The sequence below is a fragment of the Aethalodelphis obliquidens genome, unplaced genomic scaffold, assembly GCF_003676395.1.
Source record: "Aethalodelphis obliquidens isolate GAN/ISIS:26980383/991018 unplaced genomic scaffold, ASM367639v1 scaffold30, whole genome shotgun sequence".
Classification (NCBI taxonomy): domain Eukaryota; kingdom Metazoa; phylum Chordata; class Mammalia; order Artiodactyla; family Delphinidae; genus Aethalodelphis; species Aethalodelphis obliquidens.
This window is the reverse complement of record NW_020837974.1, coordinates 7900870-7925479: the sequence shown is the minus strand read 5'-3', so window position 1 is coordinate 7925479 and position 24610 is coordinate 7900870. Positions and strand designations below refer to the sequence as shown.

The 24610-nt window shown below is 55.1% G+C and overlaps 1 protein-coding gene across 11 annotated transcripts in view; it reads right to left on the bottom strand.

Moving 5' to 3' along the window:
- The window catches only part of CUX1 (cut like homeobox 1), a 372932-nt gene that overhangs the window by 78649 nt on the left and 269673 nt on the right, over positions 1 to 24610 (bottom strand). For 9 of the 11 annotated variants that reach the window (XM_027126061.1, XM_027126065.1, XM_027126069.1 and 6 more), the window contains 3 exons: positions 21897 to 21945; positions 12100 to 12204; positions 5749 to 5937 (listed from right to left, as the gene is read on the bottom strand). In XM_027126061.1, the coding sequence (XP_026981862.1) occupies positions 5749 to 5937; positions 12100 to 12204; positions 21897 to 21945 (343 nt within the window). The remainder of the gene's footprint in view (positions 1 to 5748; positions 5938 to 12099; positions 12205 to 21896; positions 21946 to 24610) is intronic. The other 2 variants (XM_027126068.1, XM_027126060.1) reach the window with 1 other exon arrangement.

Genomic DNA, 24610 nt, shown 5'->3' with positions numbered 1-24610 from the left:
AAAAGGGGCTCTTGTAAAGGAACCCACTCTGACCTTGTATAGAGAGGGGAGGAAAGGTCTAGGGCGGAGCTGGGCTTCGAGCTCAGTCCCACTTTGCTGTGACCCTGGGTGACGGGCTTAGGCTGTCGGGCCCCACGCTCCTCATATGGGAAGGGGGGAAGAGTAAGAAGAAGGGTTTCCAGAGGACAGTGGTGAGGAAATGTCGGATGCACAAGTGCAGGCTGCCAGCACCCCTCAAACACGGTGGTTTTATGATACGTTAATCACACACGTTTACTACTACAGAGCACGTATGTGGTTCCAGACTTAGCAGGAGCTCCTCAAATGGCTCTCGAATTGCTAGAAGCATTACCTATCTGAAGTTCTTAAAATCCTGGCTAAGACTCAAATAATGAGGTAATTTAATTTAAAATGCAAAGCATTTTGGTGTGCAGCAAATTAGGTACTGAATTTATAAAAGATATCTTAGTCAAGTTATAACATGGGGCCTAGGGCTACCAACTTAAGGGACCTCTGGCACAGAGACTAATGCAAAGACCCTCGAAAGACCTCGTCCTCCGGGTTGCACAGCAAGGGGTCAAGGTAGCAACACGCCTTTGCCACACAACGGACGGGGCCGGAGAGGCGACTGTTGCGGTTTACAGGCAGCTCTGTCTTCTTCCTCTGGGATACTCGGAGCCAGGCTTTCGGCAGTGCTGTCTGAAGACCCACAGCTCAGGTTAGGGGCATCGGTGTGTGACCCCTCACCCTGACGTGGACCCCGGGGCTGAGGGGCCACCAGTCAGAACCCAGCGGGTGTGACTGGGCTCCCTGGTCCGGGCAGGGGTCCGAGGTTGACTCTGCCTCTCTGGGGTCTGGAACTAGGCAGCGTGCCCCTCCTTTGCACCTGAACGGGGACCCCCTCAGGTCTCCACTGTTCCTTGGTGAGAGGTGGCAGTTACGTAAATTTAGGATCTGCTGAGGCTGGCCTGGGGGAGAAGCCCAGGGACGCCCAAGGTGGGCGCTGTGCGTGCACTACGGGGAGGCTGAGAATGCAAGACAAAAAGGGGAGACCCCCCCGCCCCCAGGCCAGGGGGTGGGGAGAGCGACCACGACATTGGAGGCCTTGCTGCCAGCTGGAGAAGCGTGGCTCTGGAGACACAAGGGGGACCCCTGTGTGGCAACCCCATCACAAGTCACCTCCAGCCTCCATGAACTGTGACCCAGGCACAGGGTGGACGGGAGCAGCTCCTTCTCACGGAATCGTGCCACCATCGTCCAGGAAGGTCCTGGCTCAGTATTTCAGCTACTTGGACACTGTATGGTTGGCTAAGTGGGCCACGAGCTGGGGATCACCTGCAGGTGAGTATCTAGATTTACTCACCCAGCGACCAGGGGCACGTGTGTCTAAGAGGATTCACCGTAGGTTCCCACAATTAGCTCCCTGAAGCATTTCCAGTAATGCCCACCGGTTTGCAGCGATTTACTTGTGACCTCAATGCAGATAACTGGTCTTGAGGCCTCTAGCACGATGCCCCAGAGGGAAGAGGCCCTCGGTTTCTTCCCTCTGGGGCATCTCCGCTGCTGCCGCCCTTCCCGGGGCCCCCTTCACCCCCCTCCTCCCCGTGGAAGGCTCACTGCTTCCTTCAATTGCACAGATGGCTTCCTTCAATCTGTGCTCACAGTGCCTTCAAGATGCAGCCAGGACGAGGCTCAGGGAGGCTCGGCTCCCGGGCTCTCTGATACCGGGACGTGTGACGTTAAAACTCACTCGTGCCGTCCAGGGAGGGCAGGGGCCATGGAAGGACACACAGGCCTCCCCGCTACAGCCACGGGCTGGCTGGCACCCCCTCCCCGAGACAGCGATTATCATCATGCCCACCCGCGGCAAGCGACCAACGGAACGTGGATGTCGGAGCTTCACACACTGAGACGATGATGAGATGCTCATTAAAACGCGGTCAAGGGCAGCCCCGGTGCAGAGGAAACACACGGCCGGTGAGGGAACTTATGTAACCAAAGAGGCAGCGTCCAGAATTAAAGGCGCTGAACGAGTGCAGAGAAGTGGTTGTCGGTCTTTGGTCCTGTCTCCACCCCGCGAGGGACACAGTGTGCCCCGCAGTGGCTCAGAAGGACCCATCGGAACCTCGGGAGGTGGCGTGAGGGGTGCGGAGGGTTGGGGAGGCTTGTGCAGTTCGGAAAAAGGCCCCCAGGTGAATGGAGCACACCTGCCCACCTGCCCACCCGCCCACCCGCCCAGTGAGAAGTACTGATCAGTGAGAAGTACTGATCTTTAAAGCAACTGCAGAAAATATCATTTCTCCCTAGGGGAGATGGGCCTCAGTCAGTCCTTACAAACCCCCATCTTACACCTGAGCTATTGGTAGCACTGTCTCCTGTGCCCTAGCGAGTAGAACGCAGGTGACTGCCGCGTCACACCGCCTCTGTACTGAAGCGTTCCAACAGAAGGCCCCAGAATAGTGTCATCAAAAGCAGCAGCCTCGCAATGGCAGTCGCGTTATTTCACTAATTATGAACACAGGATTATCCTCGACAAGCGGCACGGTGCTGCAGTACTTGTCAGATCAGGCGGGAGGAAACAGCTCCCACTTCTGAGCTGGTTTTCATGTCTATTTGAAGGTTAGAGGATGCACCGCTGTATGCGGCTAGTGATGGTGAACTTGGCTTGAAAAAGCAGAGTATGGGGAGAGAGACTGGGAAACATCCAACTGGCAATTTATCCTCATAATTATCAACCAGTTACGAAGGCGAAGGGAAGAAAGCATTCGTCGCAAAGAGAGGGAGTGTTTCAAGGTGCTCGGAAAAGCAAACCACTTAGTCCCCAAACGTGTTCCATTACAGAGTGCACCCCCAGGGGGTCCTGGTGGAGGAGACCCCCAGTCAGCTCAAGACTCCATAATCTCAAGACTTGTCCGTGGGACTTCCCTGGCGGTCCAGTGGTTGAGACGCCGCTCTTCCACTGGGAGCGGGCGCAGGTTCGATCCCTGGCCGGGATCCTGCGTGCCACACGGCATGGCCAAAAAAAAAAAAAAAAAAAAAGACTTGTCCGTTACGCCTCCTGCCCTTGTGAGACCAGTGCCCCTCATCCCTTCAGTCACCGTCATCAAGCACATTAGCATTTCTCTCGGAGGTCATGGTCAGCGTCCATGGTGAAACCACCCACCACGCCAGGATGCGGAGAGACAGCTGGAGCATCTTCAGACGTAGATCCCAACCCGAGCCCACAAAGCTGGACAGCACCGTCCAAGATGGAAAAGACGGGGTGTTGGGGGTTGGAAGCGGGAGGAGGAGGAAATGGGAAGCTCGGGGGCGGCTCCCGGCTGCGTCCAGCGGCCACCACGGCTGGGCCCCAGACCCCCGCCACAGAAGCATCAGGTGGTCGATTTGACAGGTCTCATTCATAAAATATTTTTCTAGTAATTGTTTCACTGCTTAGTTTAGATTTGAGACTATAAATTATACACGTTAGGAGAAAAAAAAAGCCCAGGGAAGTATCTCATTCAATTAACCTTATTCCCTTGGGCGAGGGAGGCTGACGGGCCCGTCTGGGGAAGGCGGATACCTTCTGCGTGTGGGTTCGATATCAGGGAGAGCTTCACTCCTGGCGACAAGGGGTTAAGATAATTAAAATCAGAGAAGTCTTGTTACTAGAGGACATGTTTTGATTATTAGATCAGATGAAGATAAGGGAGTAATAATTTTGGAAGAAGTATTGCCGAATTGTTTCATTAACTGCACAGTATTAAAGAATTCCCCTAAGATACAGATAAAGAACATTAATTTGTGAAACTGCGTTTCATTTTTGGTGAAGGCAAACATTAAAACCTTAACTGATTTAGAAGAAATTGCTCTGTAATAAAAAACGTAAGGCCTACAGCCTCCCTCTCATGTAGTCAAACGCATCATGTACTTGAGTCGAAGCCTTTAACTGTAACAAAGGAGGGGAAGGCCAATTATCCAATAGCAGGGCCACTGCTGGGGTCAGAAATGGCTATAACGCGAGGAAATGACACTGAATCTGGAAATAATAAGTGAGTACTGGTGCTCAGTGGGCAGGCTGATGAGAGCCTCAGTGTGACCGGGCCTCAAGCATCTCCCCATCCCGGCAGGACCGTCTCCTCCGCGGGGCCCGGGCACCCGGCAGTTTCTCAGACAGTGGATGAAATCCACCCAAAGAGGCAGAGAAGGATCTAGTGAGGCTGAGCTGTGGGTGCCCCGGCGCCAGCGAGGCCAGGCCAGGGGGCTGCCGGGAGGACAAGACTTGCTGGAGCCTGAGTTCTGCCTCAGAAACATGGTCATGCGTGGAGGAAAAAAAAAAATCTCAACTAAAAAAAGAAAATCAAAATGGGCCTAACCACATTCTGGAATTACCTTACATAAGAAAAAGTTTTCCTGACATTTTTACAACCAACTCTGATCCACTTTCTTTAGAGCACAGAGACTACAACTGGCAGTCGGTCACTTATCCATTCACACCCGCCTCGAATGGGCGCTGAGCGGGGGCGGGGGGGGGGGGCCCGGTGGAGCGGGGACGGCAGAGCCGATGCCGCGCCCTCGCCGGTCCTGTCTCTTCCCTGTCAAATAAGATACCACCGAGGAGTCCCTGCTGGCTCTGACGTGTGAATCTGGGGTGCCACGACTATCTCCACATTATGCTAACTTCAACAGATTGGGAATACCTTAAATAAAGTGTAATTAAAAAAATATAACGTAAAAGGTTCTGGGTTCTGAATGTGGGACACCAATTTACGAGAAGCCCCTAGAGGATCTAGCTTTCGGCTAGACTGCTAAAGACGCCGGAGGGAGACCAGCGGCTGATGGTGGGAGCTCCCCGTGCTGAAGCAACACCACGCTCCGGGCCCCGGCGCCTGGCACAGGCCTGAGGGTCAAAACCATCCCTGCAGGTGGGGAACAGGGCCCACGGGGCTCGGTGCAGATGTGCCCTCCACGAACCCCTGGCTTTCATGTTGTTGGGGCACAGGGCGGGCTGGGGTCTCGGTGTGCTGGGTCCTCCCGCTGGCACCTTCTCCAGGAGCCAGGGAAGGCCGGCAGAGCTGCACTAACGCGTCTGCGGATGGCCTGCGCCCCGACGGCACTCCAGCCCAGGCGGTGTGCTGTGGGCAGGTGGGCACCTAGGGTCGGGGCTTCTACGACGGGCTGCGTGCGAGGACAGCGGACCAGGAGGGACGTGCCGCCTGGGCAGGGCTGACGGGAGGGGTCAAGGCCCATCCCGCCTCGCTGCCTTGGGCTTCAGGGCTCTGCTTCTGGCTGCCTCACAGAGGTCAAGGCTGCCATGCCTGCTGTCAGTCAGGACAAGGTGTTCTCCAGCACAAGAGCCCTGATGGAGCTTCTGAGTGACGTGTCCAGGGGACCTCACGCCTCCTTATACTGGTCTCACTGGAGGGAAAGACTTGGCTGATGGCTGCAGCTCACCTGAGATAAACCCCAACAGTCACTTCTGCTTTCAAAAGAGAAGGAGTTTTAACCATGACCTTTGCAGACAACAAAAACGAGATCCATGTGTGCAACGGCTACGGTGGGGCAAATGAGTTAGTTGGCTTTGAGGCGAGACCCCCCTGCCGTGGTCACTACACTGGGGGCCGAAGTGCCCCGCTGAAGAGCTCGGGGTGTCGGCGGGGAGCCGGACCCCCCGTGCCGAGCCCGGGCTCCTTCCGGGGCCACGTGGGAGGGAGGTGGGGTGTGCGCGTGCGGCCCTCCCCCGGCCCCTGGGGCCCCCGGCGCCCTTACTTTGAGGGTGCTGTTCTTGGCACTCAGCTGCTGCTCGAGCTGGGAGATCTGGCTGGCCGAGTTCTCGCGCAGCTTCGTGAGGCTGGCCTGGAGTCTCTGCACGTCCTCCACCAGCTGCGCGATCTCCCGCTCTTTGGCGGCCAACTCAACTTCCAGGCTGGAGCGGGTGAGGACCTCTATGGCCTGCTCCTGCGGAGGAGAAAGGAGATGACAAAACCGCGCCGGCCTCGGACGGGCGCTTGGGGTTGCCGGTGCTGGCAACCGAGGCGAGAAGCAGGCAGTGGGAAGGATGTGGTTGGTGGTGTGGACGATACGGCATCACGTCCTGCCTCTGCTTGGACCGCACCTGCCCGTCGCCCTCCCCCCGACCTTCTCGTCTGCACGGGGAGCTGCCACCTGGATTCGTCTGTTCGACAAGCATTTACCGAGTACCCACCATGTAGCAGGCACACAGCAGGGGACAAAAGGACAGAAGTCCCTGTCCTCACAGGGCTTCTGGTCCAGTGGGATGGGGCAGGGATGAGATGCCTTAAATATGCTTATTAGTAGCAGAGGGTGTGTCGGATGATGATAAATGCCACGGAAAAACTGAAGCAGGGAAGGGGCAGCTGGGGCTTTTAATAATGTGGTCGGGAAAAACCGCATTGAGATGGTGACATTTGAGCAGAGACCTGAAGGAGGTGGTGGAAAGGGCCTTGCTGATGGCTGGGGATGCCAGAGGGGAAGGCTCTGAGGACAGCTCCTGGAATGTTCCAAAGCATTCGGACTTTTCACCACAAGATGAGATGCAGTGTCCTTTTGATTCATTACTCTGTTACCTAGAAGCTGAGATACTGTTTGACAAATTGATTCTCAGTTAGCATTTTAAAAAAAAGAGTTAAAAGACGTGGAAGGTGCATATTTGGGTTCCTTTGCGCAGGAATTCTTTTGATAATTGCTGTTTTAAAAAACTTACTCCCCACCCCTCAGATGTGCTCATTTTGGAAAAAATGCAAAACAGGGAAAAGGTATTTTTTTTAAAGTCAAATTCTTATTTCCACTTCCCAAGGATGAAAGCAGTACTTTTCTCAAGTTTTAGAAGTAATCATAGCTCCTGAATGGTTCTGGAAGCTTGTCTGGAAGTGGCGGGCGGAGCACTTCTGGGCATGACTGAGGGGGACAGGAAGGGCAGGACCGCAAGGTCCCTGTGACAGCAGCGACCTGGGGACGCGGCTCACACTGCAGCGTAGAACGCCACCATCCTGGCTGTTGTCCCCTTGCCCCCGGAAGTGCACTGCTGCACACCCTGATTTGGCCTATACTGGGGCGGAAACAGTGGCAGCTACAGCCCCAGTTGGCAGGGGCAGCCCTGCCATTCCATGCATGATGTGCCTGTCACAGGGTTTTCACCATTTGGGGACAGCCAGTCACCATGGAAATAATTTTTCATGTCTCCCTCCCAGGAAATTATGGCCTTTACCATGTAAGAATGTGAAGTTTTGTGGGCGAAGAAGGGAGCCCCGTCTGTCTCTGGTTTGTATAATGTTATAAAGTAAGTCCTTCACTTCCCCTAACTTCTGGCGGATCTGCCCGTGGCCCTGGGGCCCCAGTGAGCATCTTCCCGCCAACTTATTAAAGAGGCACATGCTGTCCAGACCCGTTCTGTTCAGCGTGGGCTCCACGGACTGGTGCCAACTCACACACCGTGGCTGGTACACAGTGAGACAAGTACAGAAATTGAGAGTAAGTGTTTAGAAACTTTTATAGCAATCTGACTTTGCTGTGACATTTTTATTGTCTTTCGTAAAACTATCAGTCTGCAACAGATTGGAAATTCAAAACAAAACAAAACAAATAAAACCATCCTTCACCACAGAGAATTTAGGAAGCGCCGCCCTAGACAACTCTGGCCAGAACCCAGGTCAGGAGCCAAGGGACCGCAGACAAGTCCTGCCAGCAGTGAGGACGGGGGAGGAGCGCGTGGGGGGGGGCCCGGGGGGGGGAGGGGGGGTGTAGGCGGGCTGGTGGATCTTGCTCCGTCTCAGGGCGGGGACCCCACAGGCGGGCACAGGGGTGGGAGGGGCAGGGAGCAGGGCACGAGCAAGGGGTGATCAATGCCGAGAGGCTGGCTCGAAGAGGACTGAGCATGTTGGCACCTGAAAGTGACGGCTCGGGAGGGCGGCAGGAGGGGCCTGGACTCAGCAGGGGGACACGATGAAAGTGATACCCAGGGAGGTTGGCCTCATGGTGCGTCTAGGCTGTGGCACGGTATCTAATTTAACTTATTTATCCATCGTCCAACCTGAGGGATGGCAGCCATAGCAACTGTTTAAAGTGCCCTTAGGGAAAGAATCTGTAACACAAGCCCAAAGGTGATCTGGGGCTTTCAATGGGCGAGTGCAAATCACAGCAGGGATGAGGGTTCAGAGAACCTGCGTAAAAACAGGAGCTCTCAGTGTGGCCCTAGGTCCAGGATGGGTACCGGGGGACGGGCAGTCCCAGGGTACAGTTGGCTGCTCAACTCTTGGGGCCCAGCCTGGTCTGGCCACAAGCTGACCCTGTGACCTCAGGCACATCAATTAACTCATGAACCCGGGCCACAGATTCCTCATTCATAACAGAGCAGACACCATTTGTGTCTCGCATAAACTAAGCTGAGGTGAGACAATATACCCCAAAGCAGCGAGACCTTGGAATTAAGATAGAAAACACCATCCTACTCCGAGCCCAAACGTGCTCGCTCCCGCCTGCAACACGAGGGCGTCCTGTTGTCCCACCGTGAAGACGCAGCAGAAAATGGAGGAAGAAACAGACAAGGGCCCGGGAGTTGACCGGGGCTGCGGGTGGAGGGACAGGCCCGCACCTGGGTGATGGAGCTGGGCCTGTCGGTCCGTGGGCACCAGCTAAAAGGAGATGGTACGACAGGGTGCACAAGGTGCTGGGTAAGGTGGGGGGGGGGTGAGGGGGGGCGTGGAAAACTGCAGGGGGGTCGGCGTCTGGCAGTTCAGGTGCCCTTGAGATCATTACTGAGAAGGGAAGCAAAGGTGGATTCAGGGACTCAGGACCACTGGCTCCCTCGTGTCTGTCCAGGCCTCGACTCAGCCCCACCCAAACCCCTTGGGAGCTGGGCCCTGCCCTGGCAGCTGTGGTTCAGGGGGCTGGGGTAGGGCCCAAGGACTCCCTCTTCATTCTGATGGGGTCCAGGGTCAGGACCCTGGCTCGGACAAGCCTCGGAAGGAAGGAACAGAAACTGACTTCCCTCAGTCTGACAACAGGTCCCGGTGGGCACCAGAATGGGGTCCCGAGAGTCTGTCCCAGGGGGACCTGCCCAGGCTCCAGGCTTCAGAGGTAAGGGCCTGCGTTCCTCACGGTGCCTGTGTTCCCCATGTTTCCCAAGGGGAGAATGAACCCAGAAACCGAAGTCGCTGAGGGAGTACCCCATTAAACTCTGTCCCTCGGAACCGCCCGCCCCCTTCTGCCAAACCGCTTGTGTGAACTATCACAGGTCACGTAAATCCTCCTACAGAGACCAGAACACCGAGGCCGGAAGAAGCCAGATAATGATCTCTGTTACCCTGCAGCCATTTTCACACGAGATGCAGGAGCTTCACTGAACACGAGGGAAACCTGATGTGCGGTGACGGTGGGCCGGGACCCCAGCCTACGAGGCAAACACTCGGAGTCTAGGCTAATCTCCCCGGGGAGGGTTGAGGGAACGAGAGGCTCAGTTCTCCTTCCTTCTCATCACCCCGCTATTCCTGCCAACACTAAGTGGCCGACATGTGCCGACTACGTCCAGTATATTCACCTGATGGACAGACAGCCATTTAGGTTGAAGGCGGCCTGGTGTGGTGCACCAGAGCCCCAGACTAACATTTGCCTGTAAATACTTGGCGAAGGGCCTGCACGCCCCCTGTCTCCTTGAATGCGCACGAAGCAGGGGTGGCTCGATGGAGGGGTAAAGAGTGGATTGGGAGCAGGACAAACTCGGGATCATATTCCAGCTCGGTCATTTCCCAGCTGTGTGACCTTGGGCAGATTACTTAACTCCTCTGAGCCTGTTTGCTTACCTAGAAAATGAAGGTAATAAAACCGTGCTCTAACGACTGTGGCATCACGACGCAGCAAAGACACAACGGCACAGAGTCCCGCCCGGCCTCTGATGCGGAGCAGGGGCTGGCTGACTGGCGGCTCGCCTTCCAGAATTGGTGATTCCAATGGCCCAATGCCCGGTTTTGGCTTTTGCTGGATCTACAGACTCCACCGTTTCTCTACCTAGTTCTGCCAGCCAAGCCCAACAGACATCGTGCCGCTGGCCTGGTTTCCTACGCTTGCTCGTTTGCTCCCCAACGGGCTGGGGCTGGGGCTGGGGCTGCCGGGCTACACGGGAACGTGTCCCTGAGGGGAGCCCTGGCAGGGCCGGCTCGCGGGAGGCTGAAGCGGGACCGTGTAAACACTGCACTTAGCCGATGCCGCAGTGTTTAAGCACCCCGAGGACCCACAACTTGCTCTACCTGCGAAAACATTCATTTCCTTCTGAAATGTTTCGGCTGCTGCAGTCCAGGATGGACTGAAATCCAGGATGGCCAGAAATCCTTTCAATCAAAACATTTAGCTCAGGAGCCCCGGGTAGACACACGATGCACGGCTTTCTCGAGAGGACCCTGAGCGACCACGGAGGCCAGGAGAAGCCGCACCGATTCCATCCTCGAGGGCTTCCTCCCGCCTCGGCTCCGGTGCTGGGTCCAGTCCAGGTAAACTTGGACAAGGGCACCGTGACACAGCCAGGGGGACATTTCAGGCAAAATTAATACCAGAGTCCATGAAGTATAAAGGTTGTGATGGTTCCTTAAATGGGAAACTTTTCTCTGTAGCCTGAAACACCTAAGTCATGTTTTAGTTAAGGTGAACTTAAAGACAGAAAACAAAAATCCAGTCTTAAAAGGGGTCCTCACACTAAAACTTTGCTTTGGACCCATTCCTGGGGAATAATTTAAAAGCTCCGGTCTGGGGCGGCAGAGGCCCCTGCTGAGTCCTGGCTTGGCCGCTGGGGCCAAGCGTTCTGGGGCAAGGGGCTTACATCCAGGGAGCTTCCGTTTCCTCATCTATATAAAGAAATAACAATGCCCTGCTTCATAGGTCGGGTGGGGGTAGTGGTAGTCAAACTGATGTGTGACCTTATTACAGCAGCACATCTCCCACTGGACTGTCTTCTCTCCAGAAGGGCCTGGCTCGTCCCTCCTGGCTCTCCCAGGATCCACTGCGGGTCCCGGCACACAGCAAGGGCTCTCCAACCCTTTATTAAATAAAAGGACAGCTACAAGTGCAATTCACCCATCACAGGCCATCAGAGCTGCAGGGACCTCAGGATCACTTACTTCCTCCTTATCCTGCACACCAGGCCTCGTAAGCGCCACCACCTGAGTTAATCACTGTATGTGAACTAGTGACGGAGTTGGCTCTGAAACCGGGGCTCCCGGACCAGAGTGCTGATGCCAACCACAGCCAGCCTAACCGCTAAGGTGGGCTGAGGACGGATTATGTGGCAGGACGTGCTCTAGAGGCTTCGCTCAGAGTCATTTCCAGAACCCTCGTAAAAACCCATTTTATGGATGATGCAACTGAGACTCAGGGAGGTTAAGCCACTTGCCCCAAGTCACACAGCTGATAAGCTGCAGAGCTGGGTTCGGAACCCAGGGCTTTGGCTCCAGTGGCCACGGTCTTAATGACACCGCCGCTCTGTACTGCTGCACAGCATTGAAGGAAAGAGTCTGGAGTCCGATAGTTCAAAGCTGCCTTGATCGAGCTGGGAAAGTTCCAGCTAAGAGCAATTTTCATTAGTCTTAGAAAAATCAAGAGGCAAAGGTCTGAGATGTGTGCCTGGCTCCTCTTGAATGCCCGCACGTCAGGCGAGATCCTGACTATCACGCGGACTCAGAGCGGGTTGTGTTATTACCTCCCCCGCTCCTCCCACGTCATGAACTGTTTTCCGCTCTGGAAGGACACATCCAGAAGACCAAACCTCCAATTCTCCTGTGCAGTCCTGCAAGCCTCCAGCCTCGGATCGCCACCCATCTGCCAGCGGTCCACCCACCAGTCTAACTGGGAAGCTGCTCTCTTGGTGATGGGCTCTCCACCGGGTGGGCGTCACGCTGACCGCCGGGCACCGACGCACAACCAGTAAAGCTCTTCCCTCTGACGCTACTGGGTTCCACCCCCAGACTGTTACACGCACTCCCCACCGAGGCAGCAGGACTGTTTCAAACATCACCCCCGAAAAGGGACGCTCTAAAGCCAAAGAAGAAAGCGGCTGTTAACACACAGAGGTACAGATGCGAGGCGACGGGGTCCCCGCGGGGCTGGGCTACCCACCACGTCCGGCGCCTTCTGGATCTGGGAGGCCAGCTGGAGAGAGTGGTTGGCCGACAAGAGCTGCTCCCTCAAGGTCTCTGCCTCTCTCTGAGCCACCTCTGCCCTCTGAAGGAAGTGAAAAGGGTGGAAAGAGAAAGTACATTCAGTTTAACAACTGACAATTATTACAAGAAACATTCATCAATTCATGCCTGACTGACTATAATTGATTTTCCTAAACACTCAACCTAATAAATGCTAGAAAAAAACAGAGAATGTGATGGATTTTTATTTTAAACAGTACAAGGAAGAAATAATTGAGCGATTATGACAGTAATTTAACGCTAGGAGCAAGGAATCCCCTGCTGATACTAGCGCTCCGGCCCACTGAATTTCCCAGACTGAATAAATACAAGTGGAAATGGAGTCTTTTGATTCAATTTCTTTCTATTCTCATAGCCCAAGAAGATTTTATTGCAGGATTACTCCTGGGAGTAATTCTCACGGGTAAACAGTGAATTAAAGACACTCTGGCCATTCTCCTCCTAAAAACATGCACAATGTTGTGGTTGTTTTCCTCCAGCAAGTATTTCCATAAACGGACGGGGTGTAAATACCACTTCTTTTGTGAGGACCAGGCTTATTTCAACGTATTTAACCCTTCACCCGGCCAAGTTTTCTAATGCTGAGGCTGGCATTTCCAGCTAGCCAGGCCAACGAGGGGCTGCTGAGGGGGTAAGGCCGAACAGAGCCACCACAGGGAGGAGGCTGCAAGAGGAACGAGTGGACGCTTCTGTCATTTGCGGTAATTCCCGGACAAGGACACCAGCGCTCCGGAGAGCAAACCAGTATTTCCCACTGGTCAGCGAGAACAGTCACTCCAGTGCCCACCTCCCAAGAGGACACCGTGGTGCAGTGGGCAGGAGCCGGGCATTTGGGACCAGAGGGATGAGAGCAGGTCACCTAACTCAGCTCACCAAGCCTCCACCTCCCCGTCTGTAAAATGGGAACACCGTCTCCCTCCCGGGGACCTCGCGAGGGTTAACACCCAGAAGCGCCCTCATTCATAAGTGCTTTGTTAACGGGCTTGTCCTGATTTTACAATGACTGAGACGAAATGCAAGGATGGGTGGGGAGCTGTAGCTAATTGACACTGGGCACGTGGACTGAGGAGCGATCACTGCTTCTTTCTACCAGACGTACATTCTGCTCATAGAAAAGATGAACAAGAAAAGCCTGGCTGACTAAGGCTATTTCGTGTGTTTTCTTATTTTGTGGTGTGACAGTGCGTGCCGACTAACTGCTAAGAAAGAACGGAAAAGAGAAGCAAGCAGTTAGCCTGCCCGGTACTCGCCGATCCACCTAGTTGTACGACGACTGGGTTTGGCAGCCTTAAGTGGTTCTACGACGGCGGCGCGGCCCTATCTGCTCTGCATCCAGACACATTAGGGTATTTCTAAGAGTAGCTGCTCCTGCCCAGGGTGGTGCTGGTGGCTGCCCGCCCCGCCGCTCCAGGAGCTCCTGGAACTGCACTCACTCTAACTCCCTCGGCGCCTGGGCGGGCCTGTCTGTGCTCGAGCGGCCACTTCCCACCGTCCGCGGCAAACCGTCTAGAGGCGCCCGTGTCAGGAAAGGCGGTGATGTGACCGGTATGGCCAAGATGCCAGGGGTGACTTCTGGTTCACGATAACTGCAGGAAGCTCTCCCCTCCAGTGAAAAAGATTTCCCCTAGTTTGTTTCCAGATGAGCCACTCCACATTTTTCTGATAATCGAGTCATATTACTGAAAAGTTTACTCTCGTCTTTCTCGTCAGTTATACTCTTGGGCATAAAACCTCCATGGCTCTGCCAGGAAGAAGGTGTATTTTGACATATTTCTAGCCTTTCTGACTAAGGAAAACAGTGCTTAGCCTAGTGGAGAAGCAGTTCTGGTGGCAGCCAATGAGGCAGCATCCCCCCGCCCCCGCCCGCTAACACTGGCTGTGAAATGTTCCAGAAGCACCAGAGCTGGGGCAGCCCAGGCAGGGGCTTCGTGGCCAGGATCTCATGTGGGCATTTCGCTGTTGGGAGCAGAGTGCTGCCCCATCAAAGGCTGGGGGCTCACAGAATAAGGGATCTTAGCTGTGGATGATTTCCCCCTCGGTTTTCATAATTTCTCCAGAGCTTCTGCACTTTGTTCAGTCTCCAAGTTCACGTCCAGTCATGAACCTGGGACCTGTCCTCGGTGGTCACAGCCTCTTACCGCGTTTAAGTTGCCTCGGCTGCTTCACTGTAACTCTTTTAAAAAAAATCAATTAATTAACTAATTAATTAATTAATTAGGGTGTGGCGGGTCTTAGTCGCGGCAGGCGGGCTCCTCAGTTGCGGCATGCAAACTCTTAGTCGCGGCAGGTGGGATCTAGTTCCCTGGCCAGGGATCGAACCCCGGCCCCCGGCACTGGGAGCGCGGAGTCTTAACCACTGTGCCACCAGGGAAGTCCCACCCCGTAACTTTTTGATTGTTTAGGATTTTTATTATTTATTCAGGATTTATAGCCTGAGTACGTCAAAAACAAAACAAAACAAAACGAGTTGAGGTGTTTGTGCCGCTAAACGTGCGCGAAGCAGAAGAGCTGAAAGTCAAAGTGGGCCTGAGCGCTGCTGAAGGAAGGAGCGGGTACTGGACGCCGGGAGCTGCCGCGGTGAGTCTGTCTCTGTAGCTGTAAATGCAGCCCAGCCGCTGGCGGCTGAGGCGGAAGGAAAAGGGTGCTGTGCTGGGTTGGCTCCGCAGCCTCCCTTGTTGCCAGGGTTTCCTATCTTCCCCACGACCACAGTCCGGCCAGATGAAGTTGTGTTTCTAGAACTGGAATCAGCGTGGGGAGGGGGCAAGCTCTGGTGCTGGTTTCTGATCTGGACGCCCAGACACGGGGCCGTAGCTGCCATGAGACACCCAGCTCCCCGTTTCCACTGACGGGACTCCTCCTCCCCTGTCCCTGCAGAGGCAGAGCCTGGGGACCGCGGCCAGGGCCGCGGTGGGCAGCTGGCGGCATCGTGGGTGTGACTCAGCAGCCACCCCACGGTGAGAACAGAGTCTGGCCAAGCCTGAGCTGCCCTCCTGAGAGATTTGCTGGCTGTTTCTTACTTTCTGTCCTTTGCTGAGAAGGGAGGGTGAATGCTGGAAGCGTGAGGGGAAGGAGAGCGCACGTGAATGAGTGAGGGCGCTGCTTTGCATTTTGGTGGTAACTCCAAAGATAGAAAGGGCGGCCCTACGGGACAACTGGGGACCAGTGAGATAACACGAGTCTGGTGCCCAGCGGTGCCACCACGCGGCGACAGGCGTCCAGTGAAGAATTATTATTATTATTTTGGGCCCTGGTGTGTGCTTCCTCGGGTGGTCACGATTCTTTCCTTACCTTAAAATGAGGAAAAACTTTTTTTTTAGTTAATTTATTTTTGGCTGCGTTGGGTCTTTGTTGCTGCGCGCGGGCTTTCTCTAGTTGCGGCGATCGGGGGCTACTCTTCGTTGCGGTGCGCGGGCTTCTCACTGCGGTGGCTTCTCTTGTGGCGGAGCACGGGCTCTGGGCGCGTGGGCTTCAGTAGTTGCGGCACACGGGCTTAGCTGCTCCGTGGCATGTGCGATCTTCCTGGACCAGGGCTCGAACCCGTGTCTCCCGCGTTGGCAGGCGGATTCTTAACCACTGTGCCACCAGGGAAGTCCCGAGGAAAAATTTTAAAATTTAAAATCTTAAAATTTTTAGGGGAAAATTACTAAAGACTGTAGCTGGTCTTCAGGTTAAACTCCAGCTTCCTTCAGCTGTCACCAGGAAGTCATAAAATGTGGAGAAGCACGGCCGGTGGGGCAGACGGAGGAGGCAAAGGCAGAGGCTCAGGCGGCTGCAGCCTGCAGGGGACGGCTGGTGAGGCCGGTCGCAGCCCTGGGCCCGGGGCCCAGGGAGAGGGGGCTGTGCTCAGGGGTTCCCTTGCAGGGGCTGTTTCCTTCTCCCCCAGCACCAAGGCTGGGATGTGAGGGAATCCTCACCACCTCCCCTGTCGGGCAGGCTTTCCCCAGTTTACCCATTTAAGGTGTGGCTTTGAGTCCCCTGGTTTTATATGGTGGTGGTGGAGGCAGGTGGGGGGGTGTCTCTGATCCAGCCTTCTGCCCAACCTGGCCCTAGGCTTTGTCTCTTGTCCCTTTTATATGTGTGGCCATGAAAGCCCACCTCTGGGGACACCAGAGGTGAGCAAGTCCCTTTAGTGACACAGCAGCCATGTGAGCTGGCCAAGGGCAGTGCCCCCAGGGAGACGGGCCGCGGCTGGGCACACGGGTCTGCTGGCAGGCTGTCCCTCCTGCAGTAACTTCCCAAGGCTGCTGGAGCAAACGACCACAGATTCAGTAGATTCAAACAAGACCAGCTTATTACGTCATAGTTCTGAGGTCAGGCGTCCGCTGTGGGTCTCACTGGGGTAAGATCAAGGCGCTGCAGGGCTGGTCCCTTCCTGAGGCTCCGGGGCAGGATCTGTTTTCAGCTCCTAGAGGCTGCCCGCATTCCTCGGCTTGCGACCCCTTCCTCAACCTCAGAGCCCGCAGTGGCCACAGTCAAATCCTTCTCACATCCCATCGCTCCGACTCTTCTGTCTCCCTCTCTGCACCTATGGACCCTGGTGATTATGGAGGGCCCACCTGCATAACCCCAGGGACCCTCCCATCTCAAGGTCAGCAGATGCACAGCCTTAACTGTGCTCTGCAGGTAAGTGGACCTATGCACAGGTTGTGGAGATTGGGCTGTGGACACCTCTGGGGGCCGTTCTTCTGGCCACCGCAGTCCTCAAGGACAAATAACACATTTGGACCATTTCCAGGAGAAGGCAAGCTCTCCTCGGGGATGACTCCTCAACCTGCTCCCCTCAAAGCCCCGGACGCTGGAGGGAGAGAAAAGGGGAGCACGACTACGGAGACCAGCAAGTGACCTTCCAAGGGAACAGATGCCATCGCTGTGGAAAGTGCACAGCTAACTCCGGTCACCCTTCCAGGTCAATACCCACACTCGACTGCAGAGGACAGCTAGGGCCCAGAGGTGGACCCGCTTCAGTGATGCTGCACGAGAGAGGTCGGAAAGGTCCACCGAGAGAGTTACCGCCACACATCCCAAGCTGGCCCCGGAGTCCCGTTTGGACCCCCCGCCTGTGTTTCTGGGGGACGCGATGGGTACTGATTTGGATTTCTTTTCTCGGGTCGGCCAGGCTGAAAGCTGGACCTCCCCCAGCATCACACCACCTGCATAAACGCAGATTGTTACAGCCCACAGGCTGCTGAGCCACGATTTCAGAAAAGCCGTAAGAGCAAATTTCCCTACCCCCTCCTCCCCGAAAAGCTCTGAACCTTTACTGTCACCAATTAAGACAGTATTAATACAAGCACCTCCAAGTCGGACAAAGAGGTGTTAAGTGAGACTCAGCCCTAACTGCCCGTCACCAGTCGGACTCCCTTCCACTTCTCCTCGCTAGAAACACAAGTACTTCAGCGATAAGATAGAGCTTCAGGTCTCAGTAGAACATTTTGACTATAAACCAGCGCAAAAATAATGTTATATGCCAATGCAGTAGTAAATTGCTCCTCCCGAGGCTCTCCCCTGATGGGCAAGGCACGGAACCAGACGTCTGGCGGCGCCCGGCCCCGGTACCCCTCCTCCGGCCCGGCCCGCCTCCGCCTCGTCGCCATGGGCCCCGCCTCATCCCTGCCCTGACACATCACAACAGCTGCCTACTGCTCTCCCGGCTTCCAGGCTTTTCACTCCCCTCTGTTCTCTGGATGTTTAGCCAGAGCGATCCTTCTAGAACTCGAATCTGATGTCTCACTCCCGCCCGTGATTCTCCACTGTTCTCAGGGTGAGGCCCTCCCCACACCTGGCTAGACCCCCTCCTCTGGGCCCACCTTTCCGCAGGGGCTTTACGGAACAGCCTGGAGCCCCCAGAGCTCACGGAGCCCTTCCGTACAGGCCCTTCCTTCCTTGCCTGCCTGGGCGCTGCCCTCCTCCTTGTCCCCCGGGGGAGTTTTTCTCCTCATTGAGTCATCCCTGTTGAGCCGCTGAGCCACCGAGTCAGCCCCTTCTGTTTGCTCTGTGTCTGACCCTCCACCTCATACTCTCAGCGAGGGATGGCCCACATCTGCCTGCACAGCTCTGGTGACGGGGAGCTCACTCCCTTCGGAGGCAGCTCCAGGCACCTCTGCATCGGGAGGAAGCTCCCTCCCATCAGCCTCTGCACTTGGCCGTGAAAAAGCCCGACCCCTTCCCTGGCCAGCCCTGGCCAGCTGCAAGGCCAGAATCCACAACCGCTGCCCTAGGCCTTCCCCTTTCTAATCTCTTAACATCCCAAGTTCCTGATGTGTCAAGTCTTTCTGTCTTCTTTCCCTGCTCCCCAAAGAACAGGGATGTCCCCAGACCTCCCTGTTTCTTTCGTGTGAGGGCCCCTTCCCCGTCCTGGCCATGGAGTGGAGCCTGAATGCATTGCATGTGCCTGATTTCCTTCTAGTGTGTGTGGTTTTCCAGGACAAACGATAATTCCCCGGGCATGAACTAACTGCTACAGCCGGCTGCAGAATCACCACCCCCTTCACTCCAGAGGCTGTTTCTACTAATGTAGCCTGAGTGGCTGGTGAGACTCTCCTATACCTCTCCCCACCCGCACTGTGCTGGTATCTTCCTGGGCAGGACTTCAGAATTCTCCCTGCGAACCCAGGCTTCCTTGGCAACTACAGAGCATGAATTTAAGCACGCACTTACAGGTGTTTTACCTCTAATCCGCAAAACAACCTTGTGAAGGACGTACAAGCAGACCTCGTTCTACTGCGCTTCACTTTATTGTGTTTTTTACTAACTGAAGGTTTGTGGCAACCCTGTGTTGAGCAAGTCCACTGGCGCTATTTTTCCAACAGCATTATTTTAAAGTTAAGGTATGTGCATTGCTTGTTTAGACATAATGCTATTGCACACTTAAGAGACTACAGTGTAGCATAAACTTAACTTTTATATGCACGGGGAAGCCAAGAAATCTGTGTGACTCCCATCCTGATACCCACTCTTGCGGTGGTCTGGGACCTGAAATCTCTCCGAGGTCTGCCTGTACGAGTTATCATTCCCTCCCTCTCTTTCTCTCGTACATAAACAATTTTTTTAAATTAAAAAAAAAATGGAATTGTAAAATACAGTCACATAAAACATACCATCTTAACCATTTTTAAGTGCACAGTTTAAAGTAGTGTTAAGTATGTTCGCATTGTCGGGCAACCATCTCTAGAAGTTTTCAACTGGCAAAACTGAAACTCTGTCCCCATTAAACACTGTAATTCCCCATTCCCCGCTCCCCCAGCCGCTGACACCCACCTACCCTTCCTTTTAAAATTAATTAATTAATTAATTTTTGGCTGCGTTGGGTCTTTGTTGCTGTGCGTGGGCTTTCTCCAGCTGTGGCAAGTGGGGGCCACCCACCACAGCTGCGGTGTGCGGGCCTCTCACTGCAGTGGCCTCTCCCGTTGCGGAGCATGGGCTCCAGGCACGCGGGTTTCAGTAGTTGCGGTGTGTGGGCTCAGTAGTTGTGGCTCGCGGGCTCTAGAGCGCAGGCTCAGTAGTTGTGGCGCACGGGCTTAGTTGCTCCGCGGCATGTGGGATCCGCCCGGACCAGGGCTCGAACCTTCATCCCCTGCATTGGCAGGCGGCCTCCCAACCCCTGCGCCACCAGGGAAGGGAAGTCCCCCCCACCTACCCTTCTACTACTCTCTGTCTCTATGAATTCGACGACCCTAGGGATTTCATGCAGGTGGAATCACACAGTCTGTTTTTTTGTGACCGGTTTAATTTTCCTTAGCATAATGTCTGCAAAGTTCATCTTTTTCTTTTCCTTTTTTTAAAAGAAATGTAAGCAGTGGAGAGACTTGTCCAAGGCCATCTATGGCCAGGAAGTACCGAGTGCGGACCTGAACCAACTGTCACCGTGGAGGCGGCACCTTTCTTCAGGGTCCTGTCTGGTGTCTCCGAGGACCCGAATCCACCCAGTGGCCTTCAGCACTTTGAGAAGCACGTCATCTGTGCCAAACCTCCTAGTACCTGGGGTCTAACTGGATGGAGCCTGACCACTTGATATGCACAGAGTCAGCTCATCTGTCTAACAAGCTAGAGCTTACCCCAAAGTGCCGCCAAAAGGGGAAGCAGCCCGCGATGGGCCTGGAGGGAGGGAGAGGGTGGGGGAGTGGAAACTGAGAAATGCGAATGATAATCCCGTGACAGGGAAGGTTCACCAGTAAGGTTTCTGCAAAGTTGAGCAGTGCTACTTGAGTAAGAACAAAGGGGCCAAACTAAATTCGTTTAGCAAATTAAGGTAAATAAATGCTTAGGCACCTCTATGAGGTGAAGCGAAGTAGTGCTTTAGGGCAAGGAGCTGAATGGGTGTATTTGGGACATAAAGAAAGGCCAAGTGAGCCCCCAGGCTCTATCCTTGCTTCCGAGTGTGGTGAATGGCACAGGCGCCAGGCCTGGCTCTGCAGTTGACCGGCCACTGACCTCAGTTTCCTCATCTGGAAGATGGGAGTCATAACTACACTGACCTTGGTGGAAAACAGTGAGGTTTAAGTGACTTGGTTCGTGTGAAGTTCGGTACAATCGGTACAAAATAAGTTACTCGACAACGGTCAGCTCTTCTCACCGTGACCAGCATAGCTACTACACAAAGATGCTACCTCGGGTGATGCAGTCCACGCATCTCTACTGAGCAACCCCTATGGACCAGGCCCAGGATACTCAGGGGTGAGTCTGAGTGTGCAACACCGAACACACAAAGTCTTCCTTAAAGAAGAAAGGAATCCACACGTTCCATGATCATTCTTATGCATACACTGACTTTCATATTTTAATCAGATTTCAGGATATTTTCATGGGCCAAAGAATGGACAGGGCCGCTCTTTGCTGAGTGTTTGCCAAGGTCCGGGTTAGCAATGCCAGTCAGGGGCACAGGCACCCCGTGGGACCCTCACAAGGTGGAGAGCTGAGACCATGGATCCGAGAAAGATTTTCATCCCATGGGGCCACTCGAGGCAAACCGCTAAGCTTCCAAGTGCCTGGAGTGACCCAGCTGTAAAACTGAGTGGGGAGAGGCCACCACTGCCCCGGCCTTCTGCGGCTGAGACACGCAACCCAGCCCTGGCTGCTTCTCCCTGCAAATAAATAAACTAAAACGAGAGACCCCTCTCTTCTCAAAGCAGGAGCACCATATGCTGGAGCAGAATGTTCTCCTGCTCTGCAGAGTCCTTGGGGAGGGGCGGGGCCCTGCAGGGTGGCCAAATTTCCCAGGCAGCTGAGCGGTTAGAGCCACTGGATACCGTGTGCCTACTTCATGCCGGACACGGTGCTGGGGGTACTTTGCGCAGAGCATTGTGACAACTAAGTATCAACCACGAGGGGCTGGCAGCTGGCAGCCCTCTGCAGAGCAAGTGGCTTCATCCCGTCAGAAGGTGGAGAGACAGACTTTGCTACGGGGTAACGCACTGGTATAAACTCTATGGCATAACGGCTGTCACGGGAACAGAGCGGAGATTCAAGAGACGGATTAAGAAAAAGCATCACCACGGGGTGCCTGGGATGCTGGGACCACGTCAGAGACTTTCCCAAGGAAATCACGCCTGGGACTTTTCACGTATTTCTCATGACATCAGAAAAAGCGTCAACGTGGACAGCTGTATGTGAAAGGTACAAGACTAACTGGCCTCCTAGCTTAGAGAAGCCTCTTGCGAGAGAACAGAAAGGGCTACGCTCTTGTGATTGCGCGCCTGAAGCCATCAAACGTCCTACCTGGTTTGCTCTTTCAAGGTCCGTCATGATCATTTCAATTTCGTCGGCCCTGGGGAGGTGAGAGGGAGACAGCACGTTAGTCAGCGGCGAGGGAGGCTCGGGGGCCACCGCGGTTCCAACTCGGCAGCATGACCCACAGGCACGCAGGTCGGTGTCGGGGGAGAGGGGCCACGCAGAAGGGGACTCTGCCACCCACTGGGAGGAGGTGGGCTTGCATCGGCGGGAGAGCCCGCCTGCCCTTGAGGGGCGCCAGTCTCTTTGGGGAGACAGCGCCTCCTGCCAAGAGAGCGAACAGAACTCTGAACAGAATGCTCTGGAAAAACAGAGGTGGCAGAGATGAATTCTCTTTGGGGGGAGGGAATCAGGAAGGTTTCAGAGGAGGTGATGTGTGAACTGGGTTTTGAAGGATGCGTAGAAGTTTGCTAGGACCAAGAGAACCACGAGCAGGTGGGGGAGGCGGGAGGAGGCTGGGGATGCAGGCTGGGGGGCTCCGCAGTCTGTGCGATAAAACTACCTGGGTCTCCGTCATCCTCCCTCAGCCTGCTCACACACAGGGGGTTTCCAGGTGTTGTTTGTTCTTTCTCTTTTTTTCTGCTCTGAAAGTACTTTCTTGAGTAATTTGAAGGCACGTACATGCTTCCAACACACAACAGCACGAGAGAGAGAGGAATGCTCAGAGTTCTACCGAGAAGGTCAGTTCCAAAAGTCTGTGGCAGGTTTGAACGGAACGCCCAGGGAAGTCACTGCCCCAGACGAGTCTCGATGACGGCCCCTGTGACGAGGAGGCCACGGCCGAGACTGCTGCCCGAGGAAGGTTCAGCCCACTCATGGAAGGGGGGGCGGAATGTTACAGCTGCAGACCAGCAGTGGGCGAGTGCGCCCCCTCCTGCTGCGGCCGCCTCATTCCACGCCCCACGGGGACCTGAGCTGGCTCTGCCGCCTGCAGGACTGAGCTCCACCCCTCCCCGCCGGCCTCTCTGCCTGCTGAATCCCCCTGGCTGCCCTTCGGGGCCAAGGCTCCTGCCCCCCCCCCCCCCCCCCAGCCCTGTGCTCAGGCAGCTCCCACCACGTGGCGGGCCCTACATAGCCTGGACGTCTGCCCCGTCACCCTCCACTCCTGGGAACCTCATCCCCTACTTCCACCCCCACCCCCCAGCCCTCCTCCAACCCTGCCAGGGGCTCCATCTCAGGAGGTAGCACAGCTCTCCCTCCCTGCCAGGGTGCGTCTCTTTCACCCTCATCCCTGCCGGCACAGGGCCTGGCATCAAGCTGGAGGCCAGGGTCCTGAATGCGGCCTGTCCTGCGAGCAACGGGCCAGTGGGCCAGTCTATTCCCTGGGACAGGTTGGGGCACTCGGACGGGCCGACTCCAGGGTTCTTCTGTCCCCCAAACCTACTTCTCTGGTCTTGGCCATCCACCCTTAACATAGAGAGTGGGACAAACTACCCAGGCCCTGGCCGGTCCGGTTTTGCCATTTGCTGCATCGTGTGTTCTCTCCTCTGGCCCCGAGGCTTTTCCAGCCTGTACGGCGCCCTGCGATTCAAGGCCATCTCGTCAACTCCCAGCAGCCCACACGGGGTAACAGATGCCTTGTGATCAGGTTCACCGATCGTCGTATCTGTTTGAAATAGTATCCTGCTTGCAGACTCGTCCGGGAGAAGTCCGAAACAACTCATCAAATGGCCTAGTTACACGAAGCTCTTTTTAGGACAACTTCGTGAAGCAGGCAGTGTCTCTAAGACAAACACCCAAACTGGGCCCCCGCAGAGACAGGCTGGGGGCCGGGGGCGGCTTCAATTACAAAACATCTTAATGCACCATGGCAAACAGAAACCTCCAAGATCTCAGAGAGAAACTGCCTCGACTCCAGAGGGTAAAACCAGCACTGAAAGCGTTTGGTCTTCAAGTGACAGAAAAGGGGACCTGACGGCGGCCAGGACTGAAAGCTTTCTTGACAACCTGCTGATGGAGCGCAAATGTCACTGCGCATGAGAGGCAATCAAAAGTTAACAAACTTCTCTTTTAAGGCAAGTCACAACTGTTACGTGAAGTTTTGAACTTTAATCAAACAGTTATGCACTACGTATTTACAAAGTCCAGATCTACACGGCCACCCGCCCAGCCTGCCGGCGGCTGGCGTCATCCGAGCACTCTCTCCCTCGGTCCGTGAATGTTTTCCGACACCTACGAGCTCCCTGGCTCCGGCAGGGGCCACGGGAAAGGCGCAGGCAGACGTGGCTCCTGCACAGCCCCCGGTGCCGCGTTTACAGAGGGGGACAGGAGCCCCCCGCCTTCCTGCTGAACACCTGAAGCGAGACCTCCAGGTGCCCCATCTTCTTCTCTGGCGCATGTCAGGGAGCTGGTGGCCAGGGGAACGGCCTGGGCTGGGGGAGCAGAGATCCCGAGCATGGGGTCTCAGGGAGGGTTTCCCGAATCTCTCCTGTTGGGTCCTTCGTGAGCCCTTTCGTCTTTAATTCTGGCTAATTTTATCTTCGTCATTCAGATGTTTCTTCTGCTTGGTTTGGGTCTCCTACTATCTGGCTACTGGTGGCCCGTCTACTTCCGTCCTCCATGTCGTCCAACTTTTCCTTACATTTGCTATGTCCTGATCCTTTCCTGCTCCTTCTGGGTGGTTCTTCAACTTGACCCCCCTGTAGCTGTGCTCAACCTGTGATCCATCTCTTCTCTCTGCTTCCTTAGTGTAGTTATTCTGT